The sequence below is a fragment of the Pochonia chlamydosporia genome, chromosome 4, assembly GCF_001653235.2.
Source record: "Pochonia chlamydosporia 170 chromosome 4, whole genome shotgun sequence".
NCBI classification, from domain to species: domain Eukaryota; kingdom Fungi; phylum Ascomycota; class Sordariomycetes; order Hypocreales; family Clavicipitaceae; genus Pochonia; species Pochonia chlamydosporia.
In genome coordinates, this window is record NC_035793.1 from 1,848,047 (window position 1) to 1,874,427 (window position 26,381).

A 26,381-nucleotide genomic window follows, 5' to 3' on the forward strand; every position below is an offset into this window, starting at 1 on the left:
AGTTTTAAGCTGTTATAATTTACTTTTGTCTACACCTCATTACAGTCATTACTTCATTGAATGGGCCCTCTTATGGAGCTTCATCTCCTGCTTGCCTTACAGGTAAATATTTCTGCAGAACCCTTGGCGAGTTGGCGGTATGCTGCTGCTTATGCTGGCCGTCCTACTGCTCCCCTTCTCGTGCAGCAAGCCAGACCTGACCCTTCAGTGCTTCAATTGAGCTATCCCTCATCCACCATATGTCGCCGCTCGAGTCGTGGGGCGTCATGTTTTGTCCTATCGTCTCATTGGATTGGGAGTCGCCTGGTTTAATGGTTGCTTGGCTGTCGTGGATGCTGGGCGTACTGGTTCTCAGCAGCCTCTCACGAGCGGCTCCCCATTCAAAGAGAAGCCGTGCCCCTTCAAGACGTTCTCTGTCACCGCCATCCATGATACCCCTCTCCATTTCCATTCGGGCATCTACCGCGGACCCTACTTCCTGCTCCCTCTCACTGTTCTCCATGAGTGCTGCCCGCTCCGCGTAGCTCACATTTCGTAGTTTGTCTAGTCCAAAGATCCACTCAAGTGGGCTATCTCCCTTGCTGTCATCGCCTAATGTTCTTAGTGTAGAGGCGAAAGCCCCTTCTCGCGGTGGGCGTCTTCGTAGGTATATGCTTTGGGTTTGTGCAAACGCTTGCCTCAGCTCATCGTTGGAGAAGTCGAGAGTTATGTCCCAAAACTGTGGCCCACAGGACGTCGATAAGCTGGAAATTTGGTCGAGAGGAGGCAAAAGGCATGGAGTGGTACGATATAGAATGTGCTCTGAAGAGGACTCCTGCTTCATCTTGATCTGCACAGAAACAGACACCGGCTGCCCAGTCAGGACATCCTTGGCAACCAAACAACGTTGCTCCGTTGCCAAAACCCAAAAGTGGCGAAAGGCTTGGAGATGTGATCTGTTGTCCATCACGTTAGTCGGAAAAATTGGATAAAATGACACTAATAAGGCCGCAATTGCTAAGTTGCTGGCACCAAATGTTACAGTCCCACATCCCAGGAAAAGCGATCCGATGGCCAAATGAGCGGCAAGATGTGATCCGTAGGGAATATCTGGGTTGTCTCTGCCGTGCAGGGAGCGTAGTCGCCTAAGAACCGGGATGTCGCCAGTTCCGGCCATGACGATGGAGCAAGACAAAGCAAGGATGTCTTGGCACATTCTAGCATTCGACCTTGCTAGTTCCTCATCGTACAAAGGCGCTGCATCTGGATGAGGCCGTGGAGTGGCTTCAATGTTGGAAATGCGGATGAATTGATCAAGATAATGCAACAGCAGGTCGCGAACCTTGGTGGAAGCACTCCCTGAGAACCGTAAAGCAATGGAAAAGCAAATTCCAGTCATGATACTGAAAAATGGAAGGTCCGTAGAGCGTAGTTTCGTTGTACCTTGCAATTTGTGTCGAGCGCGATACGGAGCAGGGAGACTGTCACGGATCCATGCGAATGTAGGCTCAATTTTCGACCAGAGAATCAAATTCTTGGTCACGGTTCGAAGGAGGAGTATATCTGGCCGAACGTAATCGAACTGTAAGACAGAATCGGGAACGTCAATTTTTCGGGCCACAATTTGATCTTCAGACTTCATGAATATGAGAGCGATGGCCATGACAGCACCAGCAGATGCTCTGTCAAGAATGTGGACAATATCGACATTCTTGGTCGCTGTTGCGTGGGCAATTAGCTTCTCAGTTAGCTTCATATCATGTAAGCCTTTTAGATCGCCGCCCTTGCCCAAGTTGATCAGACCCAGGGCAAAGCCGGCAGCAAGACGATAGCATTCGCTTCTGAGAGGCTCCTCTTCATCCTCTTCATCAATGTGCTCTATCTCTGACAGCATGATTTCACTCATACGTCGGTGCTGGCTGTTACAGTACAAGAGGCCGATGCCCATGATGCCAGACGTTTGCGTGAGCGGCGATAGATTTAACTCTGCAGCACCGCGAGGAAGCATGCGAGTAGCATGGACGGAAAGCAGTCGAGTGATGAGAGAGTCCATGGTGCCCATGTATGACGCTGCCAGACCCAGTAGCAATCCAATAGATGTCATGGTATGTTTGGGCGTGAGATACTTGAACGCAACCCACTTGGCGACGCCTTTTAGATGCCCGTTCAAACCAAGAGCCAAGAGAAATCCAGCATGTCTGTTGCTTAGCTCCTGTGCTGGTTTATTGTACAAAATCCAAGAAGTATCGATTCCCTTGGCCTGTGGTGAAATTGCTAGGCCCGCGGCAACACCTTGGTGGAAGAAGCCCCAGCAAACCTTCTCCTCTGTGAACAGTGATTTGTCAACCCCAACGGTGACGTTGGTTGGTTTGACAATGCAATTCAAATTGAAGCCGCCTATGTGGAATTTCTGAGTTATCAGAGGGAAGCGTAGACTGTAATATAGCAGAGCGCGGCCAGCTGGAATTGCAAGTGTGCCCGTAGCAATCCTGGAAACAAGCTCCTTTTGTTTCTCCAAGTATTCGCTCTCTGGCCAACTTGGATTAGGGTTCAGGCGAACGACTCTGGCTTTATGGGTTGAAAGTAGGTCTTGAGCTTCATTGAGCCGACGGTCATCTTTGAAAAGGGTTCGAATTACCGCTTGACGTTCCGTGCCCTCACCTTCATCGTACCCGGTGTTGTTAGCCTCATCCACACTCTGACAGAGCAATTTGAAGTCCCATGTAGCCATGTGGGTGGGTGCCAAGATGTTAGCCACGCCTTGTCGAGGTCGTCGGCCTGGCTTGACAATCAGGCTAATGTCGCTTCTCTTCACCAAATCTAGGAGGTTAATCGACCAATGCGAGGGAGGGTGTGGCTGGCATAAAGAGATGGCGTCTTGAAGAGGAACTAAAACAGCTTCAGGCAGCGTTTCGAGGATTTGGCTTGTGAAACCACAATCCAGCAGCGCCTCCACCATCTCAACAGCGGTTGATTTTGGTTTTATCACTCTGAAGAAGTGCTTGAACATGAGCGTTCTCGTGGTAATACCATCCCATCTCTTATCCTGCATCTTTTCAGCCTCAGAAATCCGTGAGCTGGAGAAGTAAATATCAGCGGGTGTCAGACAAGGCTTCCCACGAAGCCCGGCGAGGCGACATTGAATCCATTCCAACACATCTGGACGAACTGGAGGTTCAGGAATAGGTGGTCTCAAAATGAGTTCTGAAGGCATGGTTAGCATCTCTACATGGGGGTAAGTACAAAGCAGACTCTACTTACCAGAGTCATGCCGAGAATCGACATCCTCCTGAATACCGAGCTCATACACGGATGCAAAGCTGTGCCATCTGAGCCACCTGGCGAGCTGGGAAAGAAGTACTCGCAGGTCAGTCCGGCCAGGAGAAACGTACTCAGGCGTCGTAATGTCCAGCTTCTGTTCATCCAGGAGGAGATGGAGCGCCATGAAGATGTCAACAGCCACCTTGCGGATAGTATCAGATGATCTGGCAAGAGACATTGGCATGTACCCTTGTTGACCCAAAGCAGCCTCACCAGAAGGGGAGTTGAGGTATTCCTTTGACAAAGCAATATGACGCGTAAGAAACTTGGGACTAAGCAGGGCATCGCCATGGGATGACATATTGCTGTCTACTTCTTCCTCCAGAGCCCATTGCCAACCCTGGTTCATCATCCAAACCGGACAGCCCAGTGAGTTGGCGGTTTCACCTAGTTCCAAAGCCCTCCAATCCTCTGATTCTCGAATAGCGCCAAAAGATCCCGACGCAGGCCGTCTTTTTCGAACTGGCAGCTGAGATGTTTTTAATGAAGAGGCATCTCCTCGACCAAGATTCAGGAAAGAACTGAGGAACAGAACAGCCGTTGCCGACCACTCCATGTTGGATGATGTATTGTCTTGGTGACTCTGGAGCCATTGCATGACATGAAGCCAGCCTGCATGGAGGCGACCCCCAAGGGCCTCAGGTAGCACGCTTTTGCAAATGTTTAGGACTTTTTGAACCTGTGGGCAGGCTGGCTGAAGTTGTATCTTGAGTTGGTGAAGCCGACCCTGTGTATCAACCACGTCAACGACGCCTCGCTTCCTTGGATGGCGAATGCCAACTATGCCCCCGCTGGTCAGGTCTACGACCTCCGACTTGCGTTGCTTGACGTCTCTGTCCGTAACTCTGCCCCTGTATTGTATGCTCCTCGTATCATCTACAAAGAGCAAGGAGAGTGATATTTTTGTGAGCTCGATCCATGGAGCCTGCGTGCTCAATTCGTGCTGGCCGTCCTTGGAGTCAGACAGAACCAGGATCACAGATAAATCACCATCAACAAGTTTTGACGAGTCTACGACGCTTTGGACTTTCCACTGTGCTCCTGGTGAGACGGAAACGAATGAGAAGCTTGACTTTCCCTTACCGGCGCTGGCAAGGTCCGACTTTTCTTGCACCTTCGCATACAGCGTCATCATTTGTAGTCGCTTCTCCAGGGGCTCCTGGATGCCTATGAGTAGCTGTGTCCGTTGGTGCTCGTCTACTGCAAATGGTGGAGCCGTGAGAATGAAGACTTTGGTCTGGCACTTTGCAGGCAGAGTCGTTGTTGAGTACCGCACATTGGAGCTATCGAGTGCGATGGTTTGGATTTTAGTAAGTCGAATTTCATGCTGCAGGCCATCAAAATCATGGTCATCGAGTCCCATGTTGTGCAAGCTTTCGTCCAATGCCATGTCGAGTGGAGCTTCGAGCAAGCTGCCCAGGCTGGGATGAATTTGGTGGAAGCTGGAACTAGACCGTCCATGATGATTGTTATGTGATTCATTTCGTTTGGAGACTCCAGCGTTTGAAATGAGCTGTTGGTCAGCAAATACGGCTCTTTCGTGTGAGGCCGACAAGTCTGCTCGCGCAAGCATAGAGCTTAAACGACGTGAGCTTCGTCTAGTGACCCCAGACCCTTCGTTATCTTGCTGTTCTAGAGAAGACACCAAATCCAACGGCTTGTCGACTTTTTCACTCTTGCGCTGCCGCTTCCCTGGAAGTGGCGCTCCAAAGCTCTCTCGGTAATTTTGCTGGACCGGAGTCGAGGTGCCGCTCGTGAAGCCCTGAGGCGGCATGGAGCTCCTGCGCCTGGCTGTTCTGTTTTTAGCCTTCTTCTGGTGTCCTATAAATGGATCTTCGTGGTCGAGATAGTTCAAGCGCCAAACAGTATATGAGTTGTTTTCTCTGTTTATGGTAATGGCTAAAGTCAAGGGGCTGTCCAGGGTTCTGCGGTCTGTTCCTGGTAAGTTGATTTGTTCTATGTGAAGCATTTCTTCCGCCGGGTTGAGAAATGTTGGCCTTCTTGACTTGGGTTTACGTGTAGGACGGCGACTTTGAACTTCGGGCTCACCAACAACCAAGCCAATATCGGACAATGGATCTGTTAGTGAGACGAGGCGCGGCCAGTGTGACGACTGCTGGTGATCCAATGGCATGTCCCACATATTTTCGAGCGTTGAGCTCAACCCGAAATGTAGTGATTTAGGTCTCCCCATTCCCTCCACCGAAAATGCGGTCTGCTGTGAGCTGCTAAATGCCGTGAGTTGTGATGATACAAACGAGTTTGGTGGAACCCGAGGAAACTTGAGAGCAATGGGAGCAAGATTCTCTGCTCTGTGCTTTCTTTGAATGATGACTCCAACCGGTCCTGCGCAAGCGGATTCGACTTCAAACGGCATATGAACTATATGACTGGTGCCTGAGAGAAAGAAGATGTGTGCCTGTGTCTTCAAAAACACCACCAGAGCCTTCTCAAGCACCGGCGGGGACTGAGCTGCTGCGGTAGACGATGGGCTAGTTTTGATATTGCAACCTTTCCGCGTATCTTCTGAGGCCGGAAAATAGGCCAAAAGCGCTTGGGTGATGGGCTCCTTTTCGTGGCCAAACTTGAAGGTCTTTCGAAAGATACCTCCTCTGCACCACACAACACATTCCTGAGTTGTCAAGAGTTCGTCCTCGACAGAGCCGGTATCTCTCTCATCAGAGGCAATATCCCAAGAGTACGCAGAAGGAGAGGGATCTGGAGGAAGCAGCTGCTCTTGGATTGCATGGCGCAGCCCGGACGGGTGGTGCAGCCCCAGGGACCTTGTGGACGCCATGGTGACAGATGCAGAGGAGCTCCATGGGAGAGCAAAGGGGAATGTTTATAACAGGGTCTCTCTTAAGAACCGGAAGAAAGCAGAAGTTCTGCAGCTCAATCGTTTCAACCACTTGCTGCGAGTTGTAGGAGAAAGCCCGGCGGTGAACCAGTCTAGTCCAGTCGAGTCTGGTGCTTCCCAAGCATCAGTGTCGTGAACCGGAAGGCGGTTAATGTTGGTATGAAGTCGCGTGTGGACGCGCGTGATAAGATAAGCTTGGGTCCAGCTATTGCTAGCACAGGTAATTGCCAGCGTTGAAGGCCTCAAGTTTCGACAACTTCCAGGCGGCATTGGGCTTGGGTGTGGGGCCTGGCACTCAATGGCATGAGCCACAGCACAGAAAGCTAGCTGCCTGAGAGCTTGGCGCCGTGTTGGAGTCTCAGGCGCCAGACCAGACCCAGCCAGATCACTAGCTAGCGCTAAAGGCAGGCGCAACTGGTCAATTGCGCCGGGATCCTCCCTCGGTTCAGACGATTGCATGTTCCAGCTGCAGCAAGGGCAGGAAGGAGCTCGTGACGTCGTTGGAGAAGCTCATCCCCCACAGGTACCCAGAAGTACCATCAACGCATCACACTCACCCAACAACTTGTCTCGAACGCCTGGCTGCTCCCGCGCGATCCAGAATCGGCAGCTACGACACGTCTAGAGCTTTCTTGAGCTGTGCAGTTGATCCAACACTCGCCAACCGAACATTTGCCTCAGTTTTACCTGTTCCCCGGCTGTACAGCGACAAATCATGACACCGCAATATTCGGTACAATGACAGACCAGTCCGATCGAGCCACAGGCAACGACAGGCTGGAGTCCACGCTTCAGATCCCTCCCAACATTTCGCCGGAAAATGAATCTGATAATGGTCCAGAAACTCCAGTTGTAAGCGGGAGCAATACATCCGTGACTGTAGAGAGGACTGAGCCGGATCCTGTCACAACCATCGCCACCAGTGCCAATGCAGGCCGCGGATCCAACCATGGCCCAGATGACGAGGACGATGAGGAAGAAGATGAGGAGGGGGACGATGAGGATGACGACGAGGAAGATGAGGAGCCTCGTCTCAAATATGCGCGCTTGACACAAAGCTTAAGTGGTCTCTATCGTAACGGCGATGCGACCAGCGCATTCCTCGTCGGAGGAGACAAAATGGTACGCAGTTCTTTTGCCCTTATTCTTGATCCCCTCATGTGCCTGTACTAAACTTGGAGCAGATTATTGGAACCCATAACGGCAACATTGTATGCTTGCTCTTGTAAACTGTCTCGGGCGATTATCAAGACTAATACTCAGCCCAGCATGTCATTCAATTACCAACTCTACAACCCCTTCGAGTCTACCACGCACATTCAGCATCGGTTACCAGCATATCGACGTCTCCATACCCTCCTCCCTTATCAAACGACCGATCAGAACGGCCGCCGCCGTCGCAGCAGCCCCAGGCCCAGCCGAATTTGCGACCCGATGCCTCTCCTGCCAGTGCCTCTAGGCGACCCAAGGGACCAGCACAGCTGCCACGGATACCCTCGAACGACATATACGTAGCTACTTCGTCTATGGATGGCAACGTATGCATCCAGTCACTTTTAGATATGAAAGACGTCCATCTAAGAAACTTTGCACGGCCGGTCCAAGCTGTCGCGTTATCCCCAGAGTTCAAGAGTGATCGTACATATCTATCCGGTGGTTTGGCGGGCCAGCTCATCTTGACTGTAGGCGGTGGCCAGGGCAGAAGTACGTCCACTACGACCGGAACGGCGGTCGCAGCAGCGTCTGGATGGCTTGGAAGCATGGGTCTAGGTACCAGCAGTGGTAAAGACACAGTGTTGCATTCCGGAGAAGGTACCATAAGCAGCATTAAGTGGTCCCTTTCTGGGAAGTATGTCGCCTGGTTGAACGAATATGGCATCAAGTTGATGCGTTCCAAGCTTCATCTCGAAAGCGCTGAGTCTGAGGGGGCTTGGCAGCGAATTGGACATTATGATAGACCACAGACGGAGGAATGGGAGGCCATGGCAAGCGTGTGGAAAGGTCGACTAGAGTGGATCGACGAGCAGGCCATTGAGACTGATGAATGTCGGTCTTCGGGGGATGGTGCTGCAAATCTCGCAATTTCAGCGCCAAAGAAGACCGTAGAAAGGCTTCTCGTAGGCTGGGGTGGTACCATTTGGATTATTCACGTCCATCACGGGCCCACTAGCGATAGTGGGAGGAATGGTCACGACAAGCCGTTTGGTCGGGCAGAAGTCGCCAAGATGTATGTGTTTCCAGATTCGAATCGGTGTGGTCAGATATGTTCCCTCTAACAGGATTACAGCTTGCGGATGGACTGCATTATTTCGGGAATCTCCCTCTACACTCCGAGTACCTTACTTGTCCTTGCATTTTGCCCGACGGATGATGACGAAGACGAACAAGTGCCAGAGCAACCTACAGTTTCGGGCCACAAATCAAGATTATCCTCAGGTTCTGCAGGAAGTGAACCCGCTGGAGGCATAAGACGCCGCCAGAACAATCACCCTCCCGAACTGAGGCTTATCGATCTCGATTCTCAGATGGAAGTAGATAAAGATCGCCTTGGAGTGAGTCGCTTTGAGCGCCTTGGCCCGGCTGATTACCACCTTGGTGTTCTTCCTGCCCAAGCAGCAGCGACCGCAGTGGCATCCCGAGGCGCATTAGAGGCACTGGCCGGCTTTGGCAACGACATGTGGAATGTGGCTATCAACCCTAAATCGCTTTTTAGTTCTGGTGCTAGTATAATGAGCAGAGACAGCGGAGACGATGCTGCGTCTGTCTCCAAGACCGGCAGCACGGCTGGAACAATTCGCCGGGGACAAGGCAAGATCCCAGGTCCCATCACTATCCACCCCAGTTTGTCGAAGCCCGGCATCAAGATATTCATGCACAGTCCATATGACTGTATTCTTGGCACAAAACGAGATTTGGCAGACCACTTGCAATGGCTTGTTGAGCACGAACAATACCAACAGGCTTGGGAGCTATTAGACGAGAATCCGGACATAGTCGCAACCACACCAGAAAAGCCCATTGATGCGGGGCCAGCAACCCCATCAGCACGACAAGCAGCTGTAGAGGATTTCTTTGACGGCGATTCGGCGGTAGCGTCCACTCAGCAAGATGTACACTCCCAGGCCATCAAGGAAAAACGACGCATCGGAGAGCTATGGATTCAACAGGTGATAGAGGATGGCAACTGGCGACGGGCAGGTGAGGTCTGTGGCCAAGTTCTTGGCACCCCAGACAGGTGGGAGAAATGGGTATGGACATTTGCCGGTGCCAAACACTTCGACGAAATTACACCGTATATTCCGTCGCAACCAATGCTTCCTCCGCTCCCAACAACGATATATGAGGTAGTTTTGGGCCATTATATCCAGAATGATAAACCTCGATTTCGGGAGCTGTTAGATCTGTGGACAACAGATTTGTTTGATGTTAGCACCATCACGACTGCCTTGGAGAATCAACTCAAGTTTAGAGATGTCCGCGAGGATAGCATTGAAGATGGAGAGAAGGGGAGAGACTGGTCGATTGTGATGGAAAGTCTCGCGCGGCTTTACGAAGCTGGTGGACGGCATCGGGAGGCTCTGAAGGTTTATATCAAGCTTCACGACGCTGATTCCGCGTTTCGTCTCATTAGAGAGCGCCATCTAGCCGAAGCTGTCGCAGATGACATCCCAGGTTTTATAGGCTTGAGAGTAGCACCAGAGAGGATGAAGCAAATGACTCAACAGGAACTTGTCGAGGCGACGTCGGAGGCCATTACGCTGCTTGTGGACGAGGCTCAACATGGATTGGTTCGTCCCGACATTGTTGTTGAGCAACTGGAGGCCAAAAAGATGAACCCGTATCTTCATTTTTACCTCAAAGGCTTGTGGCGAGGCCAGGGCATCAAAGAACACTCAGCAGAGAACATCGAACGGCTTGTCATGGACAGCCAAGCCCTGGTGGATAGCTACGCCGACTTGGCCGTTCACCTATTTGCGACATATGATAGAGCGCTGTTGATGGAGTTTCTCAAAGCATCAACCTCGTACACGTTTGAAAAGGTTAGTAAAAAGTCGGTCTGGAATCCTTAATGGACGAGTCGTAGCTAACTAGCCACAGGCTGTGCAAGAATGCGAGGCATGTTCATATCACGATGAACTTGTGTACTTATACTCCAAGACTGGCCAGATGAAACGTGCCTTGTACCTTATCATTGATCGCCTCAAAAACGTCCAGAAAGCAATCGAATTTGCCAAGGAGCAGGACGACCCGGATTTGTGGAATGATCTTCTCGATTACAGTATGGATAAGCCAAGCTTCATCCGCGCCTTGCTGGAGCAGGTTGGCACTACCATCAACCCCATTACACTGGTGAGGCGGATACCGGAAGGCCTTGAGATTCCAGGTCTGAGAGAGGGACTCACACACATGATGAAGGAGCACGAACTGCAGCACAGCATTAGCTCAGGGGTGGCCAAAGTTTTACGAAGCGAACTTGCGGCTGCACAGAATGATTTGAGGACTGGCAGACAAAAAGGCATCAAGTTTGAGGTAGTACAACCAGATGGTGAAGACAATCCAGCTGTTCCCAGCAGAGGCCAGGCGGCGGCGGCGGCGGCAGAAAGGAACGCTGGCGAGCACCCAATGGGTGAGAGGGCGGAGCACGACCATGTCGTACCGCAACCAGGGCGCTGTGCGAGCTGCCACGAGGCATTTACCGAGTTCGAGATGGAAATGATACTTGGGTTTGCGTGCGGACACGTATTTCATGTCAGCCACCTACTTGAACTTCTTCACAAGGGAAGAAAAGCCGACGTTGATCTAGGCGCGGAACCTGGTGAAACTGGGCGACATTCCGTGGGAATGAAGGTCATGAGAGCCAGGCTGTTGCGAGATAAGGTTAGAGAGGGCTGTCCAATTTGTCATTGAAGCTGCGCATCAGGTCTGAAGTGTGTCTGAGGTACCGAGCCGTGGGGCTAACTAACGATAGACGGTGTTTGGTTCTGAGATATCATTAGCGGGTCTTGCTTCTATCTTTTTTTTTTTTTTTCTTGTCATAGAAGTCATTTTATCGTCGCTTATTTTCATGGGGGGTCTGTGTTCCTGGGTGCTTTATCTTCTTCTTTTTTTATACTCTTCCCCGTCACCACAGCCCGCAACAGTTGCTATGGTTTGATACCAAATTTACAGTCCATCTGGTTTGCAGAAAGTTACATAGACTGCTTCAACCACATTTGTATAGTATCTTTTAAAATGGATTGATTGTGTTCGGATGCTTATACAAGCTCCAAGTCTAGCTACAGATCCTATAGCCTATGCCGCGTCATGTAAACAATTCATCAAGAATGCAATGCAAGAAACCCTGGTATATCCCTTTTGTGGTCAATGTAGACCGAAAATGCGTAAAAACAAAAACAAAAACTTTCAAATGCCATAGCCTTTCCTCTCTCTACTGTAAGCACCACCGCTTCTTCCATCTCCGATCAAAGCAAAACTGCCACAGCGAGGATAGCAGCTCCCCAGGCCGCACCAGGGAAGGCCTTGATACCAGCAGCCGCGGCCGTAAGCGCCGTGGTGGTCATGGCGGGAGCACCCGTAGGCGAAGTCTCAGTCGCAGTGGCAACAGGCTCGGTAATCTCGCCAGTTTCATACGTGGACGAACCCGTCTCAGTCGGCATGGTGGCCTCCGTGCTGGGGGCCACGGCGGAAGTTGGCGCAGAGAAGCGAGTCGGGATGGGGACAGACTTGATGGGATCGAGTGTGGTTTCGACGGGGAGAACGGATGCGGCGGACTGGGGAGGAGGGGAGGCGGGAGCGGATGTCATGACTGAGAGTTGGCACTGGGTGTTGATGACGATGCTGCAGTAGTTCATGGAGACGAGGAGCGCACCTTGAGTGAGTTAGTTTTGGGGTTAATGAGACAATGTATTGTGAATGACTTACCATTTGCGGTGGCTGTTCCAACGTTGTGAGGCTCAAGGGTCTTGATGGACTGGGTGTTGGCTAGTATGTCGTTAGTATCCCTTCGTGTGTGTGAGACTGAGTGCGACTTGGACTTACACCATGATTCGGCGACGCTACCTGCTGCAAAGGTGCTAAGGGCAACAAGGCCAGTGAAGATGGTCATCTTGGAGGTGGACATTTTGATTGAGGTAGTCGAAAAAAGTGTGAGTTTCGCGAGGAGAGGGTAAGTTGTAAGTTGAGCTTGTGTTGTAGACTAAAGCCTGATTTGTGAGAAATATGGTAAGAAGTGAGGGAGGTGAGATGTTTCTACTGGAAAGGAGTATTGGAAGGGGGATTCACGCCGTTTTAATAACCATTGGCGTGTAAGTTTGACGAGGGAGGCGAATTGGCTTGGAATGGCGAGAGCAGCTGCGTTGCGCAACTTGGGGTGTGGGTGAAGAATGAAAGTGTCGATATTAAGGGAGGATAGTGGAATACGGAATTGACTGTGTTTATTGAGTTTCGCATACCTGGATTGAATGTGAGGATGTTGGGTGCATCAAGGGAGGAGAGGTGGATCGTGTGGAGGGAGTGCGATTTTCAGCTGCGTGTATACTGAAAGTGACTGGAGGTTGCAATTACAGTAAATTTCGAATGATTGCTGCTATGCATTGTCATGACAGCTGGCTGGCTTGGGATGAGTGTGAAAAGATCATTTGACAGTGAGCTACATGTGAGTTGCAAGTGACAGGCGGCCCGTATTGTCGAGTCGCACTATTTCGTGCACTTGTCAGATGGATCGGGAAAATGGATTATTGGTGAAACTACGTGTCTCATATGGCGGTTAGCGTGATTGACAAACTTAACTTGTGGTGAGTGAGACAGGTTGCGATGACTATGGGTATCAATATAGTATATTCCATATTTGAGGTGGACTTGTGAATAGGCCATTTATTTGGGCTTTAACTTGTATATATTCTGTTCTGTTAAGAGGTCTTGACATGCAAAGTAAAATAATGCGTCTAGTTTAATGGACTGGCTCGAAACTGGGCACGTCACTCTCATAGTCGATGTTGCATTGCGAATGTGAGTGCAATATGATGTGCGATTGTGTTAGTGGCCTTGAGACTGGATGGTTGGTGTCCGTATTGTTGGTAGTCTCTCTGTCATTCTTGCTGTGTTGATAAGGTAGATGGGCTGAGAGATGGAGTGCTATATTCATCATGCTGGGTTTACATCGTGGTATTTATTGCCAGTCTCAAGCTGTCGTCTCGTTAATGCTGACTGAGCTAGTGAATGGTGGTGAGATGACGCCACCTAAGTTTAGTCCGTGAACAATCTACATTATCTTATAACTCGAAGAATGGCATGTCCAATATTCCAACTAATGGAAAAATTACGCCAGACACATTTCAAACGGAAACGATGGTGATGTTCGTAAACTATCGTCGTCACCTAGGGTGAGATGGACATCTATCCACCACACCGCATCCCTAACAAGGTGAAATCACAAAATAGAGCAGAACAACAAAGTACAAAAGACAGACCCTTATTATTCCCAGCTCAGCTACAAGCAAAGCAACACGCAAAAAGATACACACTTGAGCCGCCGCACAACTCCCCAACGCCGCAAAAAGTAACCTCGACTCGAGACTCTTCAATGGACAGACGGGGAATCGAACCCCGGACCACTCCCAGATATTTCAGTTGAATGAATTTTGCTAAGGGAGTATTATACCACTAAACCATCCGCCCAATCAGATGCTTTCTCGTTGTGCATAATCGACTCAAGATGCTTTCCTGGTGGTGGGAGCCGAGCCAAAAATATTTTACCAAGACGATCCACATCTCATGCAATAGACTTGCCCATAGAGACCGCAAGGCAAAAATGCAAAAAAACAAGGTATAACAGTGGAATTAATACCACTACTTTGGACGAACGGGGAATCGAACCCCGGACCACTCCCAGATTTTATCCATTAGATGGAATCATGCTAAGGGAGTATTATACCACTAAACCATCCGCCCAATGGGAATTTGTTGGCAATTTCGGTGCTATTTCGCTAGATGAGGGCTTTGAAGAAAAGTTGTGTGACAGAGTGGGGACAATGGCCTCTCCAGAGTCCAGACGTGGAGGGTCTGTGGTTGGGATTCAGACAACTGTCAGAGGAGGAAGACCAATAGGAGACATTTTGACATTTAGTCGCATGGTGTGGTGGGACCTGAGTTTGACGGTTGGTCAACGTTTAATTGCTGAGTTCGATCTTCGTGTCGCCGAAATAGGAAACGCTTCAGGCTTACTTGGGCTTCCCACTTACATGATGGCAAATGTCAGTATCATCCAAAACACAGGTAGCAGGCATGCTTTCAATAAAGAGAATTTCAATAGAAAAGTAACGTGAAATGGACCCAAACACGCCGTCGTGACTCATATTCCGTAACTCATTACTTTTATACATGCCCCCATTACCCCATGCCCTGGTACTATTCCAACTTACATCACTGCCATCATTGCCTCATACATCTCATTTCACAGCTCCGGCAACCACCGCCATAGCGCCGAAGTATAGCCCCGAATATAAAATATAATCTAGTCTGTGCCGCTGCATATCAGGCAACAACCCAGCCTGATCGGCCATGATGCCCACGCTAAGTGCAACGAGCAACACAATGGCCATGCGGGAGACGAAGTTGGGGACGACGGCAAAAGTCATGATAGGCACAAACACAATACACATTCCCGACAAGGCGAGCCGTACAAAAATCGCATCACTCGGTCGTTGAGGCATGGCCTGCTCTGGCCGTGGTGATGCCGAGCTGGTGTTGTCCTTGAAGAAAGCTGGGAAATGCGGCTCCTCGACTGGCTTGGGCATTGGCGTTGGCCCATCGCCCATGGTGTTGAAGTCGTCGACAGACTGACCTGGTCCAGCCAGAGAGACCAGGTCGTTGGCCGCGTCTAGGAATCGTGTCTCGTCGTCTATGATTAACTTGCTTGTTGTCAAGTAGGTTTTGTACATGTGAATGTCGCGCCAAGTTGGCACCGGAATGTCTTGAACTTTGCGAAACGATGCGAGAACTTGATCTGGTTTGTGTCAGATGATGATGGTTGATACCTGAAGATATGTGAATACGCGGTGCTTACTATACTGACTCAACTTGTAACCGATATGACCCAGTACCTCGGTCTTTTGATCCGCTAAGCTGCCGTTGATCCAGCGGTCTTGTCGACGGGAAGCTGGTAGCACACCACCCGGATAACTTCTCTTCAAGGTATCCTTTGCTTCCAATGTTGTGAGCTGACGCTCCAAATCTGCAATTTCGTCCTGCATGTAGAGAAGCAACCGATGGTTCAGAGAGTCGAACCGGCGATAGATTGGTGCAAGTGCTTGTCCGCCAGCGTCTCCAGAGAGCTTCGCTGCCAGGAGCTGGTATCCACTGGGCGCCATGGTCTCCAGACGGCCGGTAAACTCTGGATAAAAGTTCCCGGGCTGCTGTTCCGACCGCAGGTCGTTCTGAGGCACACTGGCGTTTGACCGCGGCGTGGGTGGAATGCCATGTTCATAGGGTTGGGTAAACGCTCCTCGAGAGGGCAAATCCGTCCCATAGTCACCCTGGAGGCTTGCTGGGTTATCGGGGAAACGAAACGGCGGTTGCTGATCATTCCAGTTGGGCTGTATCTTGCTGGCATCGCTTTGATAGAGACCAAATACGTTTGGCTGGCCGTTTGTCCTCGGCTGGCCAACCCCGTGGCCAAGATTCGACCAAGCATACCCTTCTGCGCTCCTGCGGGATGTAGGACGGCTGGCTTCAGAAGTAGTTGCTGAATTTTTGGCAGAGTCTTGTGAAATGAGATAGTCCATAACACTGGGGCGGCGTAGTGACGCCCTTTGGTGGTTGTTTTGGGGCACAGTTATATCAGGAGACCCAGAATGACGTGGAAGCGAGGCTTCTTTGCCTTCCTGCATATGGTCCTCCCATCTAAGGGGCTCCGCCTTCTTTTCTAACGCAGCTGGGCTTCGCGGAGGCTCGTTGATAGGTGGTGTAGTGACACAGAAAGATGATGGCGGCGTGTCAGCGACATTGAGCTGAACCTGTCCGTCGTCGTCTTCGTCGTCGAAACAGTCCTCTACCGTGGCCGACATGAAGTTCTTGCTGGGAATGTGGGGAGATGGGCGAGGGGAGATGATTTCTAGAGACGACGAAGACGAGGCGTGATTTAATGAAACATTATAATTACTGTCCTCGACGTGTGCAAGAGATGACTCCTCACTGTCCTCAGCAAGCACCTTGGCGTCGGGGTCTGTTGCAACTGGGGAAAAGGCCGCAGCCTCATCTTCGGTGACAGCCGGCACGGTATTGTGGTCATCGGGCTGGTCACTTACAGGACTGACCGAACCATCTGCTGGATTATTCGTTTCGCTTGTAATGCTCATTGTGGCGTAGAGTTTGTGGGAAAAAAAAAAGGGTTATGAGCGTTGTCTGTATATCCGGGCCATAATGGTCAAATGAGAGCTGGAAGATTTGGGCGCGAGCAGGAATTAGAAACGGTAAATAGTTACACTTATAATGGCTTAAAAGGGATCAAATCACTCCTAACCACTACCCAGTGAGAATTATTTGCAAACTGGGGGGCCAGTTCTCCGTATAGAAAGATAGGTCCGCAACGAGGCACTTTGTGTGCGCTCGTGTGTGTCTTCTCAATGCAGGAGGCACTGGCCGAGGGTTTGATTATAATGTCACACCGCGTAAGTTTCCACCCAGTCCATATAATTTTGACTTATGACGAAGAACTGGTCCTTTGACACAGACGCCCTGTGCCTTGTGACTGCTCGTCATTGGCGCTGGCCATACCCTCTCACAACACGGATCAGAAACAGGCAGAGTGAGGCAACGACACGTGTTGCTGGATCAGAGGAACTGCAGAATATGCAGGCTCTTTGCTCTGGTCCGCATTGCACCAGCGTACACCAGAGCCAGACCAGAGTGGACGGACATGCTGGTCCAGTCTTCCCTGGGCACTTGAGAGCCCAAAAGTTCAGCATGTAGTAGGCTGAATGTCTTTGGGCTGTACCAAAGACGCCAGCATTTTGAGGCTCGACATCGACACATCAGTCTTGCCAAACCCAACGGTGCCCAACGCAACGACGCGCGCTATGCATCACATATTCATTCTCCAGACTGAGCAAATTTGTCGTGGAACAAATTACGAATTAGCTGACTTTTGCGGTTGACATGGGGGGATGAAAATCGGACGAGTTCGTTGGCGGAAGCAGTCGAAGGTCATGCACCATGACGGGGATCAGAAAAGTTGGACATGCGGGTGGGGGTGAGATTTTCGCATTCAATGTTTGATGCCGTGAAGTCAGTCATCAAGCTTGGGAAGTTTGGTTTTGGAACAGACGGAAGGAACCACACACGACGGACGTGGTCACGGCCGGCTCCACAACAGCTCGTCACTCGTCTGCCTCTGGTTGCTTCAATCTCCACCATGCACAACCAAGACTGGCAGACAGGGTACATACATACATACTTCGTACATTTGGTGCTTTGAAAATTCCGTCATCATCGGCAGCACAACCCCAATTGGCACGACCTTTTATCGATCTGCGCTCATCTGCAGCTGCTGCAGCCAATTCCCCCTCCTCGGTTCTAGTCTACGTTGCGCTGCTCGGTCCGAAAGCCAGTTGGCATCTGCATCTGCTTCTGCGTCGCCAAACCCAGACACATTTACCGAATCCGATTGAGCAATGCACACCACTCTCTATGACGTCGAACCAAACACGCCATTACCGTAGATCGACATAGAAAAACAGATTTAGCTGCTCCTCGCCATGCTCAGAATGAGGCGAGTGACCATCTCAGAGATAGGGGGATATCTCCTTGACGGGAGACTCTCGCAGCAAGGCTGTTTGGTTGGCCGACGCTCCCTTGCAAGGAGTACTGCCGCAGCCTTGCGACACTTGGCTCCTTCGCCTGGGTTATTCCGAGCTGCATCTACCGCTGCAGTACCCGCTTCCTCTGTGACAAAACCAGTCATTCCTCTGCGGAAGCAGTTAAAGGAAGAGGCAAAGCTTGCAAAGAAGCAGAACAAAAAGAAGTCAAAGGGTGACTCTCAGACCGTGGATGGTTGGGAATTGACTGTGGGCATTGAAATACATGCCCAGCTCAATACAGCCCGGAAGCTCTTTTCGCCTGCTACCACATCATTCAACGATGAGCCCAATAGTCATGTCGCTCTGTTTGACGTCTCAATGCCTGGGAGCCAACCTCTGATACAGAAAGAAACACTACTTCCAGCATTACGTGCTGCGTTGGCTCTTAACTGCGATATACAATCTACCAGTCGTTTCGACAGAAAACACTATTTCTGGTGGGACCAGCCGGCTGGATATCAAATCACACAATACTACGAGCCCTTTGCCAAGAATGGTCATATCACTCTGCATGCCCGGGATGGTATTGCCGCTGAAGATGGCGAAAGTGTTACTGTTGGCATAAAACAAGTCCAGCTCGAGCAAGATACCGCCAAGACATTGGGACAAGGCGAAAATGTGCAGTGGCTAGATTTCAACCGAGTTGGCGTACCTCTCATTGAAATCATAACGGAGCCCGACATGCACCATCCTCGAACGGCAGCCGCGTTTGTTCGAAAAGTCCAGCTGCTGCTCAATGCTGTTGACACTTGTGTTTCAGGAATGGAGACTGGCGGCCTTAGAGCCGACGTGAATGTATCAGTCCGCAAATCTGACGACCCATCTCGCAAGTTGGGCACAAGGACGGAAATCAAGAACCTCAGCACCATCAAGGCAGTGGAGGACGCCATCATCGCTGAGAGGGACCGCCAGATTCGAGAGCTAGAAGCTGGGGGTGTGATCGCGGGCGAGACTCGAGGCTGGTCTCTTGGATCGAAGGAGACTCGAAGGCTGAGGGGCAAGGAGGGCGAGGTCGACTACCGCTACATGCCCGATCCCGACATTGCGCCACTCGTGATTGGAAACGATCTGATTGAGCATCTGCGGAGCTCCTTAGCCGTCTTGCCTGATGCTGAGCTTGACACCTTGATAAACGATTTCGGCCTGACAGCAAAAGACTCACTTTCTCTTATTACTTTGGACAATGGAGCCAGGGTTCAATACTTTTACAAGGTTTTGGACAGTATCGACAAAAGAATGCAATCCGAATTTGGAAACGGAAGCGATGAGTCAAAGCCCGAGTTCAAGGAGTATGCAACTCTTGCTGCGAACTGGGTCACGCATGAACTTGGACGCTTGACAACATATAAGGCGGGGCCATTCGCCACCGGCGAGTTGTCATTCACGGCTGACGGGGAATGTGCCCAAGTTCCTTCTGTTAGTTTGTCGCAACTCCTTTATCATCTGTCTCGCAATCAAATCACAGGCAAGGTAGCTAAAGAGCTTCTTCTATCGATTTATCTTGATGAGCTTCAAGGCGATGTGGATGCGGCCATCGAGGCTAATAACTTGTGGTTCAAAGAAATCTCGGAAGCCGAGTATCGTCAGTTGGCAGACGAAGCCGTGGAAGGAGAAGATAAGGTTTTGCAAGAATTTGTTGATTACAAGAAGTTTCCGCAAGGAAAGTTGATGTATCTTGTTGGCAAGATGATGAGAATGGGCCCTGCGGAGCGCATTGATCCCACAACTGCGGAAGCAGTCATGCGAGCACGGGTTGGAGTCACAACTGCGAAGCAGGCGGTGGTGTGAAGGATGGTGTTGTTGGTGCTAATGTACGAATAAACGGCTTTTACTATAGGCGGATTGTATGATAAAGTGTATCACGTCGAGGATGTCGACTGTTCTTCTATTCAATCCTGAGCTGACTTGTATGGTAATATGTCAAGTTCCATGCCCATAGAGCCTGCAGCTGGTGAAGCGGGGACGTCCAACAAGCTGGTCATGAGCGATTGGTGCCGAGGAATTAACAGTGTAATATATACGGAGAAGATAATAATCATTCGGCAAGACAGAAAAACTATATTTGTATGTCGTGGCAGATTTTGCTCAAACTTGGCTTTTGCCGCCCAAGAGATTGTCTCGTGAGTCGCCAACTGATGCGTCTCATGAACTCGAAGTCTAACGGCCCCACTTTCGTGTGGCCCTTTGGGCTGCCAGACAGACTCACTGCCAGCTGGTGGCGGGGCACAGACCCCGACATCTGGACCATGGAAATTCTGAGAGGCCTGGATTGGATTGGCGGGACTCGACATAATTTGTGACTCAGGTCCAAGTCTGGTAATTCCACCACGAGATTTCAGATCACCACCAGCAAAACTTCCTGCCGCAGGTTTCGCATGAATTTCGTCTAGACGCACACAATTCCCATCCACCATGGCGGCCCCGACCGAGACTCCCGCCGGGGACCTTGCGACCCAAGTCCTGCATGCGTTGGACAAGAATTCACCCCTCCTCTCGTCTGAGGCCTTCCCCGCGATCCCCTCCACCGAGGTCAAGGGTGCGCTCGACAGACTTGCCTCCCGTGACATGGTCAAGTACGAAACGATCGACCGAGAAGAAGCCATTCTAGAGCCCGAGGGCGAGCAGATTGCCGCCAATGGCAGCCACGAAGCCCGTGTTTTCGAAGCCTTGCGCTCTGCGGTGGAGGGGCTGACTATCCAGGAACTCGAGAAGACTATCGGGGACAAGAATGTCGTCAAGATTGGTCAGGGACGAGCTTTCAGAGAGAAGTGGATTTCCAAGACTCAGGGTAAGGGACCTTTTATATTTGCAATTTTGAGATTCGACGATTTTGCACGAGTTCCTTTTTTTCTTTACTGACGCCCGATATCGCAGATGGCAAGTTCAAAGCTGCCGTGAGTAGCACCCGAATACACGAAGTCGACAAAACATACAGTATAGCTAATGAAGATGCTATGATTTAGAAAGAATCCATCAAGGACGTCACCAAGGAACAGATGCAGACCATCCAGTCAACGAAATCATACCCCGACGCCAAGATGCTCGCTGATCTGAAGAAGCGCAAACTCGTCCGAACCCAAAAGATTATCAGCTTCAAGGTCCAAAAGGGCGACAAGTTTGCCCTCAAAATCCCCGAGGTGGCCACCGACCTGACGGCCGACATGATTGCCAGCGGGTCATGGAAGACGGCTACCTTCAAGGGCTACAACTTCAAGGCATTGGGCGCGGACCAGCAGTCTGGTGCCCTGCATCCCCTCAACAAGGTCCGATCTGAGCTGAGGCAGATTTTCTTTGAGATGGGGTTCCAGGAGATGGCTACAGACAAGTATGAAAACGGGGTTGGTGATGTGTACTTGGGATGAGGTTAACATGTGCTTAGGTTCGTCGAGTCTGGGTTCTGGAACTTTGACTCGCTGTTCGTGCCGCAACAACATCCTGCTCGTGATATGCAGGATACTGTATGTACATGGATGTTGTGTAGTGTTTTGGGAATCGTTCAATAAGCTGACACTGCGGACAGTTTTACGTCTCAGACCCCAAGCTGGCAGACATGCCTAGGGCGGAAGATCCAAGTGACAAGGCTGATTATCAGGCTTACTGGGATAATGTAAAGGCTGTACATCAGGTACGTTTACTTACATAAGCTGCGCGTTGATATCGCATCGATGCTAATATTTAGTGCAGGACGGCAAATACGGCTCGATCGGCTATCGATACCCCTGGTCTGGAGAAGAGTCCAAGAAGCTCGTCCTTCGAACGCACACCACAGCCATCAGTGCCAACATGCTTTACAAACTTGCGCAGCAAAAGGGTCCGGATGGTCGGCCCCCGCCAGCCCGTTACTTTTCCATCGATCGTGTGTTCCGTAACGAAACCGTCGACGCCACGCATTTGGCAGAGTTCCACCAGGTTGAGGGTGTCATTGCGGACTACGACTTGACCTTGGGTGGTCTCATGGAGGTTAGACTTTCAATCCAGGCAGGCAGTTCATTGGGTGAGATGGTTGCTGACACATTGTAGTTTATGGACATTTTCTTTGGCAAGATGGGCATTACCGACCTCAAGTACAAGTGTGCTTACAACCCTTGTGAGTGGCTCGTGTTCCGGGAACGGTGACCGCACCAGACACTAATCAGACTGCAGATACTGAGCCCAGTATGGAAATCTTCTCTTATCGTAAGTCTTGATCACCAATGCTCTTATATGTAAGCCACTGTTAACCCCATAAAGACAAGGGCCTCGGAAAGCTTGTCGAAATCGGCAACAGTGGCATGTTCCGTGCTGAAATGTTGGAATCTATGGGTTTGCCGTACGTATAGTAGTCCTCTTGACTTTGCTCTCTTGATCCTATCCCGTGCGAAATATCCTTATGAAATACAACCTCTGACCTGTCTCTAGTAAGGACATGCGAGTTTTCGGCTGGGGTCTGTCTCTTGAACGCCCCACCATGATCAAGTATGGCATCTCAAACATTCGCGAACTGTTGGGTCACAAGGTCGATCTCAACTTTATGCGCAACAGCCCCGCGGTGCGTTTGGATAAGGCGTAAGCGAGAGAGGCAAAAAAAGGTACAAAAATAGAATGATGTTTATGGGTATGACGGAAATGAGGGATCTCTAGAGATAGACAAGACCTGTCGATTTGGCAGGAGACAAGTGATGAGCATCAGAGTATACCAATCGAGGCGATTTGACGTTAGTGGCTATGTGTGTGATTGCCTGTGTGTGTATGTGAAGTTGGATAGTTGTAGGAATTGAGGGGTTGCATGGCTTCCTTGCAGGATCGAACAACTAAAACCTAGCGATATGAGTTGCATGATGCGGTCCAAAGCCATTTGGGTAAGCAAAACTGTTATGGGCTGGGAGTTGATACAATATCCGACAATATTACATGATATCGTCACAAGACCTCCAAGATTCTGTTGCGTTAGCCACAGAGCTGAGTGGGAATTATGCGGCAGAGCAGCTTAACTCCAGCAAACATCTTCGCACGATAAAAAGGGAACATATTGAGATTAAAGCCGTGCTAGCCGACATCATTGTGTTGCAAAACTTGTTTCCTAGAGATCTGGGGTTGTAACGCTTGTGAAGTAGTGCGGAGTAGAATCCTTTGTCCTTGCCGTTTTAGGAAGCGGCAAGTGTTTTGTGTAGTTTAGCATCAAGGTTATGGGGAGGAACTAGTTTTGGGTATGTTTATTCGAGCGGTTAGTAAGAGGGGTTGGCAAGGATGTATTTGGTATGTTTAGGTTGAGGGAGAGCAAGAGGGGTTTGCATGGATGTTGAGTTTGCCAGCGATATGATGGTGGGAAGTTGTTGCGTGGGATTCAAGATGCTGGAGGACATGGGAAGAGACTGAGCAATGGGCGTCGTAGGATATTTTTAGGCATTCTTTCCATCTCATTCTTCGTTCTTCTTGTTTTCGATGAAAGAACTCACTTGCAACTCCACGTCGTACCTCAAATTACTACCGTGCATGTCTGTACGTGCGCCGCAGTTCCGAATAGTAACACAAATTGGTCACCAGCAACCGCCTCATCCGAATGCGTCAAGAGATATTTGCACCACAACACCTCGGCAGACAATAAAAACACACAACTCCAATCTCTTACCGCCAACAAAGTCGCACCGGGCAATTAACCAAAATTCCCCGCAATACGGCCGCACCGGCGACAATTCTGCCTGGTCCGATTGGGGTAGATGTCCCCATGGGGGTCTGGTGTCTGGTGGGTTATTTCAACCTTGCATGGGACACTTACACGGCTTGTGCTGGCCCGGCCTGAAAGACATTTGGCGGTTTCCCCAAACGCGGTCGTGAGTCAAAGGGATGAGAATTTCATTGGCGCGGATGGCGGTGAGAACGAAGCAACGTCGGTCGACATGGAGTGGTGCAGCGCAGTGCACGGGATGGGACCTAGACATGGCGCCCTCGTGACGCACTTTGCGCTTGAGGAACTAAGAAAAGTTGGAGGGTAGGAGCCTTGTGAATGGAGAAGCGGACTGAGGGGGTTTGGGCTTTTTAGCAATGTTATATAGATGTCTCTTCTTTTTTGCCCAAGTGATCAGAGACATCTCCTGCCCCTTTCGTAACAGAGTGTAACCCTTCCGTCTGGGGACATGGAGTCAGGTTGGAACAAGACAATGGACAAAGCAAGTTCAGGTGACGATGGAAGGGGGCATCTGCTGTAGCTTAAAAGGAGGGATGAGCAGCATTTTTTCCCTTTGTTGGGTTCTTTTCAGGACGATAAGTGTCTTGGTGAAGCATTTTTATAAACATCTGGAGCCAAAAAAAAAAAGTGACTAGACATGTTTTCACAAGCTCATGTAGTTGCTCTTGGGCTGATAGCCTCAAGATGGGTGCTCGCAGCCACACAAGGACAAGGAGGACCATGCGACATCTACTCAGCCGGAGGGACGCCCTGCGTCGCTGCACACAGCACCACACGTGCCCTCTACAAAAACTTCAACAGCGCACTCTACCAGGTGAAGCGTGGTTCTGACGGCGCCACCTCCAACATCCCGCCGCTGTCGCCAGGCGGAACAGCCAACGCCGCCGCCCAGGACTCCTTTTGCGCAAACACAACGTGCCTCATCAGCATCATCTACGACCAGTCCGGCCGGGGCAATCACCTCACGCAGGCTCCGCCCGGCGGTGCGGCAAGCGGCCCGGATGTCGACGGCTACGATTACCTCGCCAGCGCGGTGGGCGCCCCCGTCACGATGAATGGGAAGAAGGCGTATGGCGTCTTCATCCCCCCGTTTACGGGGTACCGCAACAACAACGCCAAGGGGATTGCCACCGGCGATGAGCCCGAGGGCATGTATGCCGTGTTCGACGGGACCCACTACAACACCGGGTGCTGCTTCGACTATGGAAACGCCGAGACGAATAGTCGTGATACCGGCAATGGCCACATGGAGGCGATTTACTTTGGCACGGGTGATGGGTCTGGTCGTGGAACTGGCTCTGGCAGCGGGCCTTGGATCATGGCTGATCTTGAGAACGGCCTCTTCTCAGGACATGATCCCATTAACAACCCTGCCGACCCGACCATCACGTCTCGCTTCGTTACCGCCATAGTCAAGGGAAAGCCAAACCTGTGGGCAATCCGAGGCGGTAATTCTGTCTCCGGCCCTCTATCAACTTACTACAATGGCATCCGTCCCGCCAACGGGTACAACCCCATGAGCAAAGAGGGTGCCATCCTGCTCGGCATAGGCGGCGACAACAGCAACCGCGCCCAGGGCACATTCTACGAAGGCGTCATGACATCCGGCTACCCATCAGACGCCACCGAAAACGCAGTCCAGGCCAACATCGTCGCCGCCAAATACGCAACCACCTCCCTCACCAGTGGTCCGCCATTGCGCGCCGGCGCCTCCATCTCCCTTCGCGCCACCACATCCTGCTGCACGAACCGGTACCTCACGCACACGGGCGCCGTGGTGAACACCCAGGTCGTGACGTCGTCCAGCAGCGATATCCTTAAGCAGGAAGCCAGCTGGACAGTTCGCACTGGCCTGGGCAACAGCGCGTGTTTCTCGTTTGAGAGCCACGACTCGCCGGGTAGCTTTGTTAGACACTCGAATTACGAGCTGGTTGTGAATGCGAATGATGGGTCGAAGCTGTTTGCGGAGGATGCGACCTTTTGTCCGCAGGCTGCGCTGAATGGGCAGGGGAACTCGATTCGCTCGTGGAGTTATCCGACGCGGTATTGGAGGCATTATAATGGGTTGGGGTATATTGCTAGCAATGGGGGGCCGCATAACTTTGACTCGCCGAGTGTGTTTAACGATGATGTTAGTTGGGTGATTAGTGCTGGGTTTGCCTGATGAGTTTTGATATGATGGTAAGGCATAATGATGGTTGTGGGACTACATGGGCTTCTTTTGTTATTGACTGGGGACATATCGCATTCATATGAGTATACCGGACAGCAGGAATCTGGCAGCGTCTTTTTATATCGAATTTCCTCATGTAGGAGTTGGGTTATGCTTGAGTTGCAACGACAGATACAGGGCGGATTATTAGTACCTGTCGAGTACATTCGCTGCCTCGTCACAATACAAACCTGAATAACATCAGTTTCACAACCACTCCTTCATAAAAGACAACGCAAATTCAAATCCCCACATTGAACTACAGTGGGGGGTCAGAAGTATTTGAACAGGGAAAGGTATCGTATGTCGCGTTGTGTGCTGAGACACATTAAGGTGTGTTAGTGTATACTTGGATATGTTTAAATACATTGGACCACAGACTGTATCTAGGAATCGGCCTTATCACGGTGCATCATTTGTGAGCACATTGACTAGAGAGTAGGCCGTAAGCACCTCATCGTGACCACACCAATCTCAACATGCAGCATCGGC

At 50.7% G+C, this 26,381-nt stretch overlaps 9 protein-coding genes and 2 non-coding genes across 11 annotated transcripts; 5 read left to right on the forward strand and 6 right to left on the reverse strand.

Moving 5' to 3' along the window:
* Positions 1-163: 163 nt before the first annotated feature.
* Positions 164-6,097, reverse strand: VFPPC_07988 (anaphase-promoting complex subunit 1 domain-containing protein; the record flags this gene model as incomplete). Its single annotated transcript, XM_018286766.1, has 2 exons — positions 164-3,183; positions 3,241-6,097. 2 exons carry the CDS (start codon positions 6,095-6,097, stop codon positions 164-166), a joined length of 5,877 nt encoding a protein of 1,958 aa, XP_018143524.1.
* Positions 6,098-6,895: 798 nt separating this feature from the next.
* VFPPC_07989 (vacuolar assembly protein) lies at positions 6,896-11,065 on the forward strand (the record flags this gene model as incomplete). Its single annotated transcript, XM_018286767.1, has 5 exons — positions 6,896-7,279; positions 7,342-7,368; positions 7,426-8,384; positions 8,445-10,197; positions 10,256-11,065. 5 exons carry the CDS (start codon positions 6,896-6,898, stop codon positions 11,063-11,065), a joined length of 3,933 nt encoding a protein of 1,310 aa, XP_018143525.1.
* A 343-nt stretch (positions 11,066-11,408) lies between these two features.
* On the forward strand, positions 11,409-11,573 carry VFPPC_16029 (hypothetical protein; the record flags this gene model as incomplete). Its single annotated transcript, XM_018293782.1, has 1 exon — positions 11,409-11,573. One exon carries the CDS (start codon positions 11,409-11,411, stop codon positions 11,571-11,573), a length of 165 nt encoding a protein of 54 aa, XP_018143526.1.
* A 46-nt stretch (positions 11,574-11,619) lies between these two features.
* On the reverse strand, positions 11,620-12,278 carry VFPPC_16030 (hypothetical protein; the record flags this gene model as incomplete). Its single annotated transcript, XM_018293783.1, has 3 exons — positions 11,620-12,026; positions 12,080-12,139; positions 12,197-12,278. 3 exons carry the CDS (start codon positions 12,276-12,278, stop codon positions 11,620-11,622), a joined length of 549 nt encoding a protein of 182 aa, XP_018143527.1.
* Positions 12,279-13,740: 1,462 nt separating this feature from the next.
* On the reverse strand, positions 13,741-13,834 carry VFPPC_17291. Its single transcript has one exon. It is a non-coding gene; the product is annotated as a tRNA-Ala (tRNA).
* A 177-nt stretch (positions 13,835-14,011) lies between these two features.
* On the reverse strand, positions 14,012-14,107 carry VFPPC_17290. Its single transcript has one exon. It is a non-coding gene; the product is annotated as a tRNA-Ala (tRNA).
* Positions 14,108-14,604: 497 nt separating this feature from the next.
* Positions 14,605-16,512, reverse strand: VFPPC_07991 (hypothetical protein; the record flags this gene model as incomplete). The annotated part of the gene is made up of 2 exons (XM_018286768.1): positions 14,605-15,161; positions 15,222-16,512. 2 exons carry the CDS (start codon positions 16,510-16,512, stop codon positions 14,605-14,607), a joined length of 1,848 nt encoding a protein of 615 aa, XP_018143528.1.
* Positions 16,513-17,359: 847 nt separating this feature from the next.
* Positions 17,360-17,569, reverse strand: VFPPC_16031 (hypothetical protein; the record flags this gene model as incomplete). Its single annotated transcript, XM_018293784.1, has 1 exon — positions 17,360-17,569. The coding sequence occupies one exon, from the start codon at positions 17,567-17,569 to the stop codon at positions 17,360-17,362; it is 210 nt and encodes a 69-aa protein (XP_018143529.1).
* Positions 17,570-17,910: 341 nt separating this feature from the next.
* Positions 17,911-19,800, forward strand: VFPPC_07992 (glutamyl-tRNA(Gln) amidotransferase, B subunit; the record flags this gene model as incomplete). Its single annotated transcript, XM_018286769.1, has 1 exon — positions 17,911-19,800. The coding sequence occupies one exon, from the start codon at positions 17,911-17,913 to the stop codon at positions 19,798-19,800; it is 1,890 nt and encodes a 629-aa protein (XP_018143530.1).
* Positions 19,801-20,424: 624 nt separating this feature from the next.
* On the forward strand, positions 20,425-22,561 carry VFPPC_07993 (phenylalanyl-tRNA synthetase alpha chain; the record flags this gene model as incomplete). Its single annotated transcript, XM_018286770.1, has 10 exons — positions 20,425-20,800; positions 20,887-20,906; positions 20,976-21,337; positions 21,392-21,470; positions 21,533-21,637; positions 21,697-21,972; positions 22,033-22,099; positions 22,156-22,188; positions 22,243-22,321; positions 22,411-22,561. The coding sequence occupies 10 exons, from the start codon at positions 20,425-20,427 to the stop codon at positions 22,559-22,561; spliced, it is 1,548 nt and encodes a 515-aa protein (XP_018143531.1).
* A 1,753-nt stretch (positions 22,562-24,314) lies between these two features.
* VFPPC_07994 (alpha-N-arabinofuranosidase precursor) lies at positions 24,315-25,841 on the forward strand (the record flags this gene model as incomplete). Its single annotated transcript, XM_018286771.1, has 1 exon — positions 24,315-25,841. The coding sequence occupies one exon, from the start codon at positions 24,315-24,317 to the stop codon at positions 25,839-25,841; it is 1,527 nt and encodes a 508-aa protein (XP_018143532.1).
* Positions 25,842-26,381: the final 540 nt, after the last annotated feature.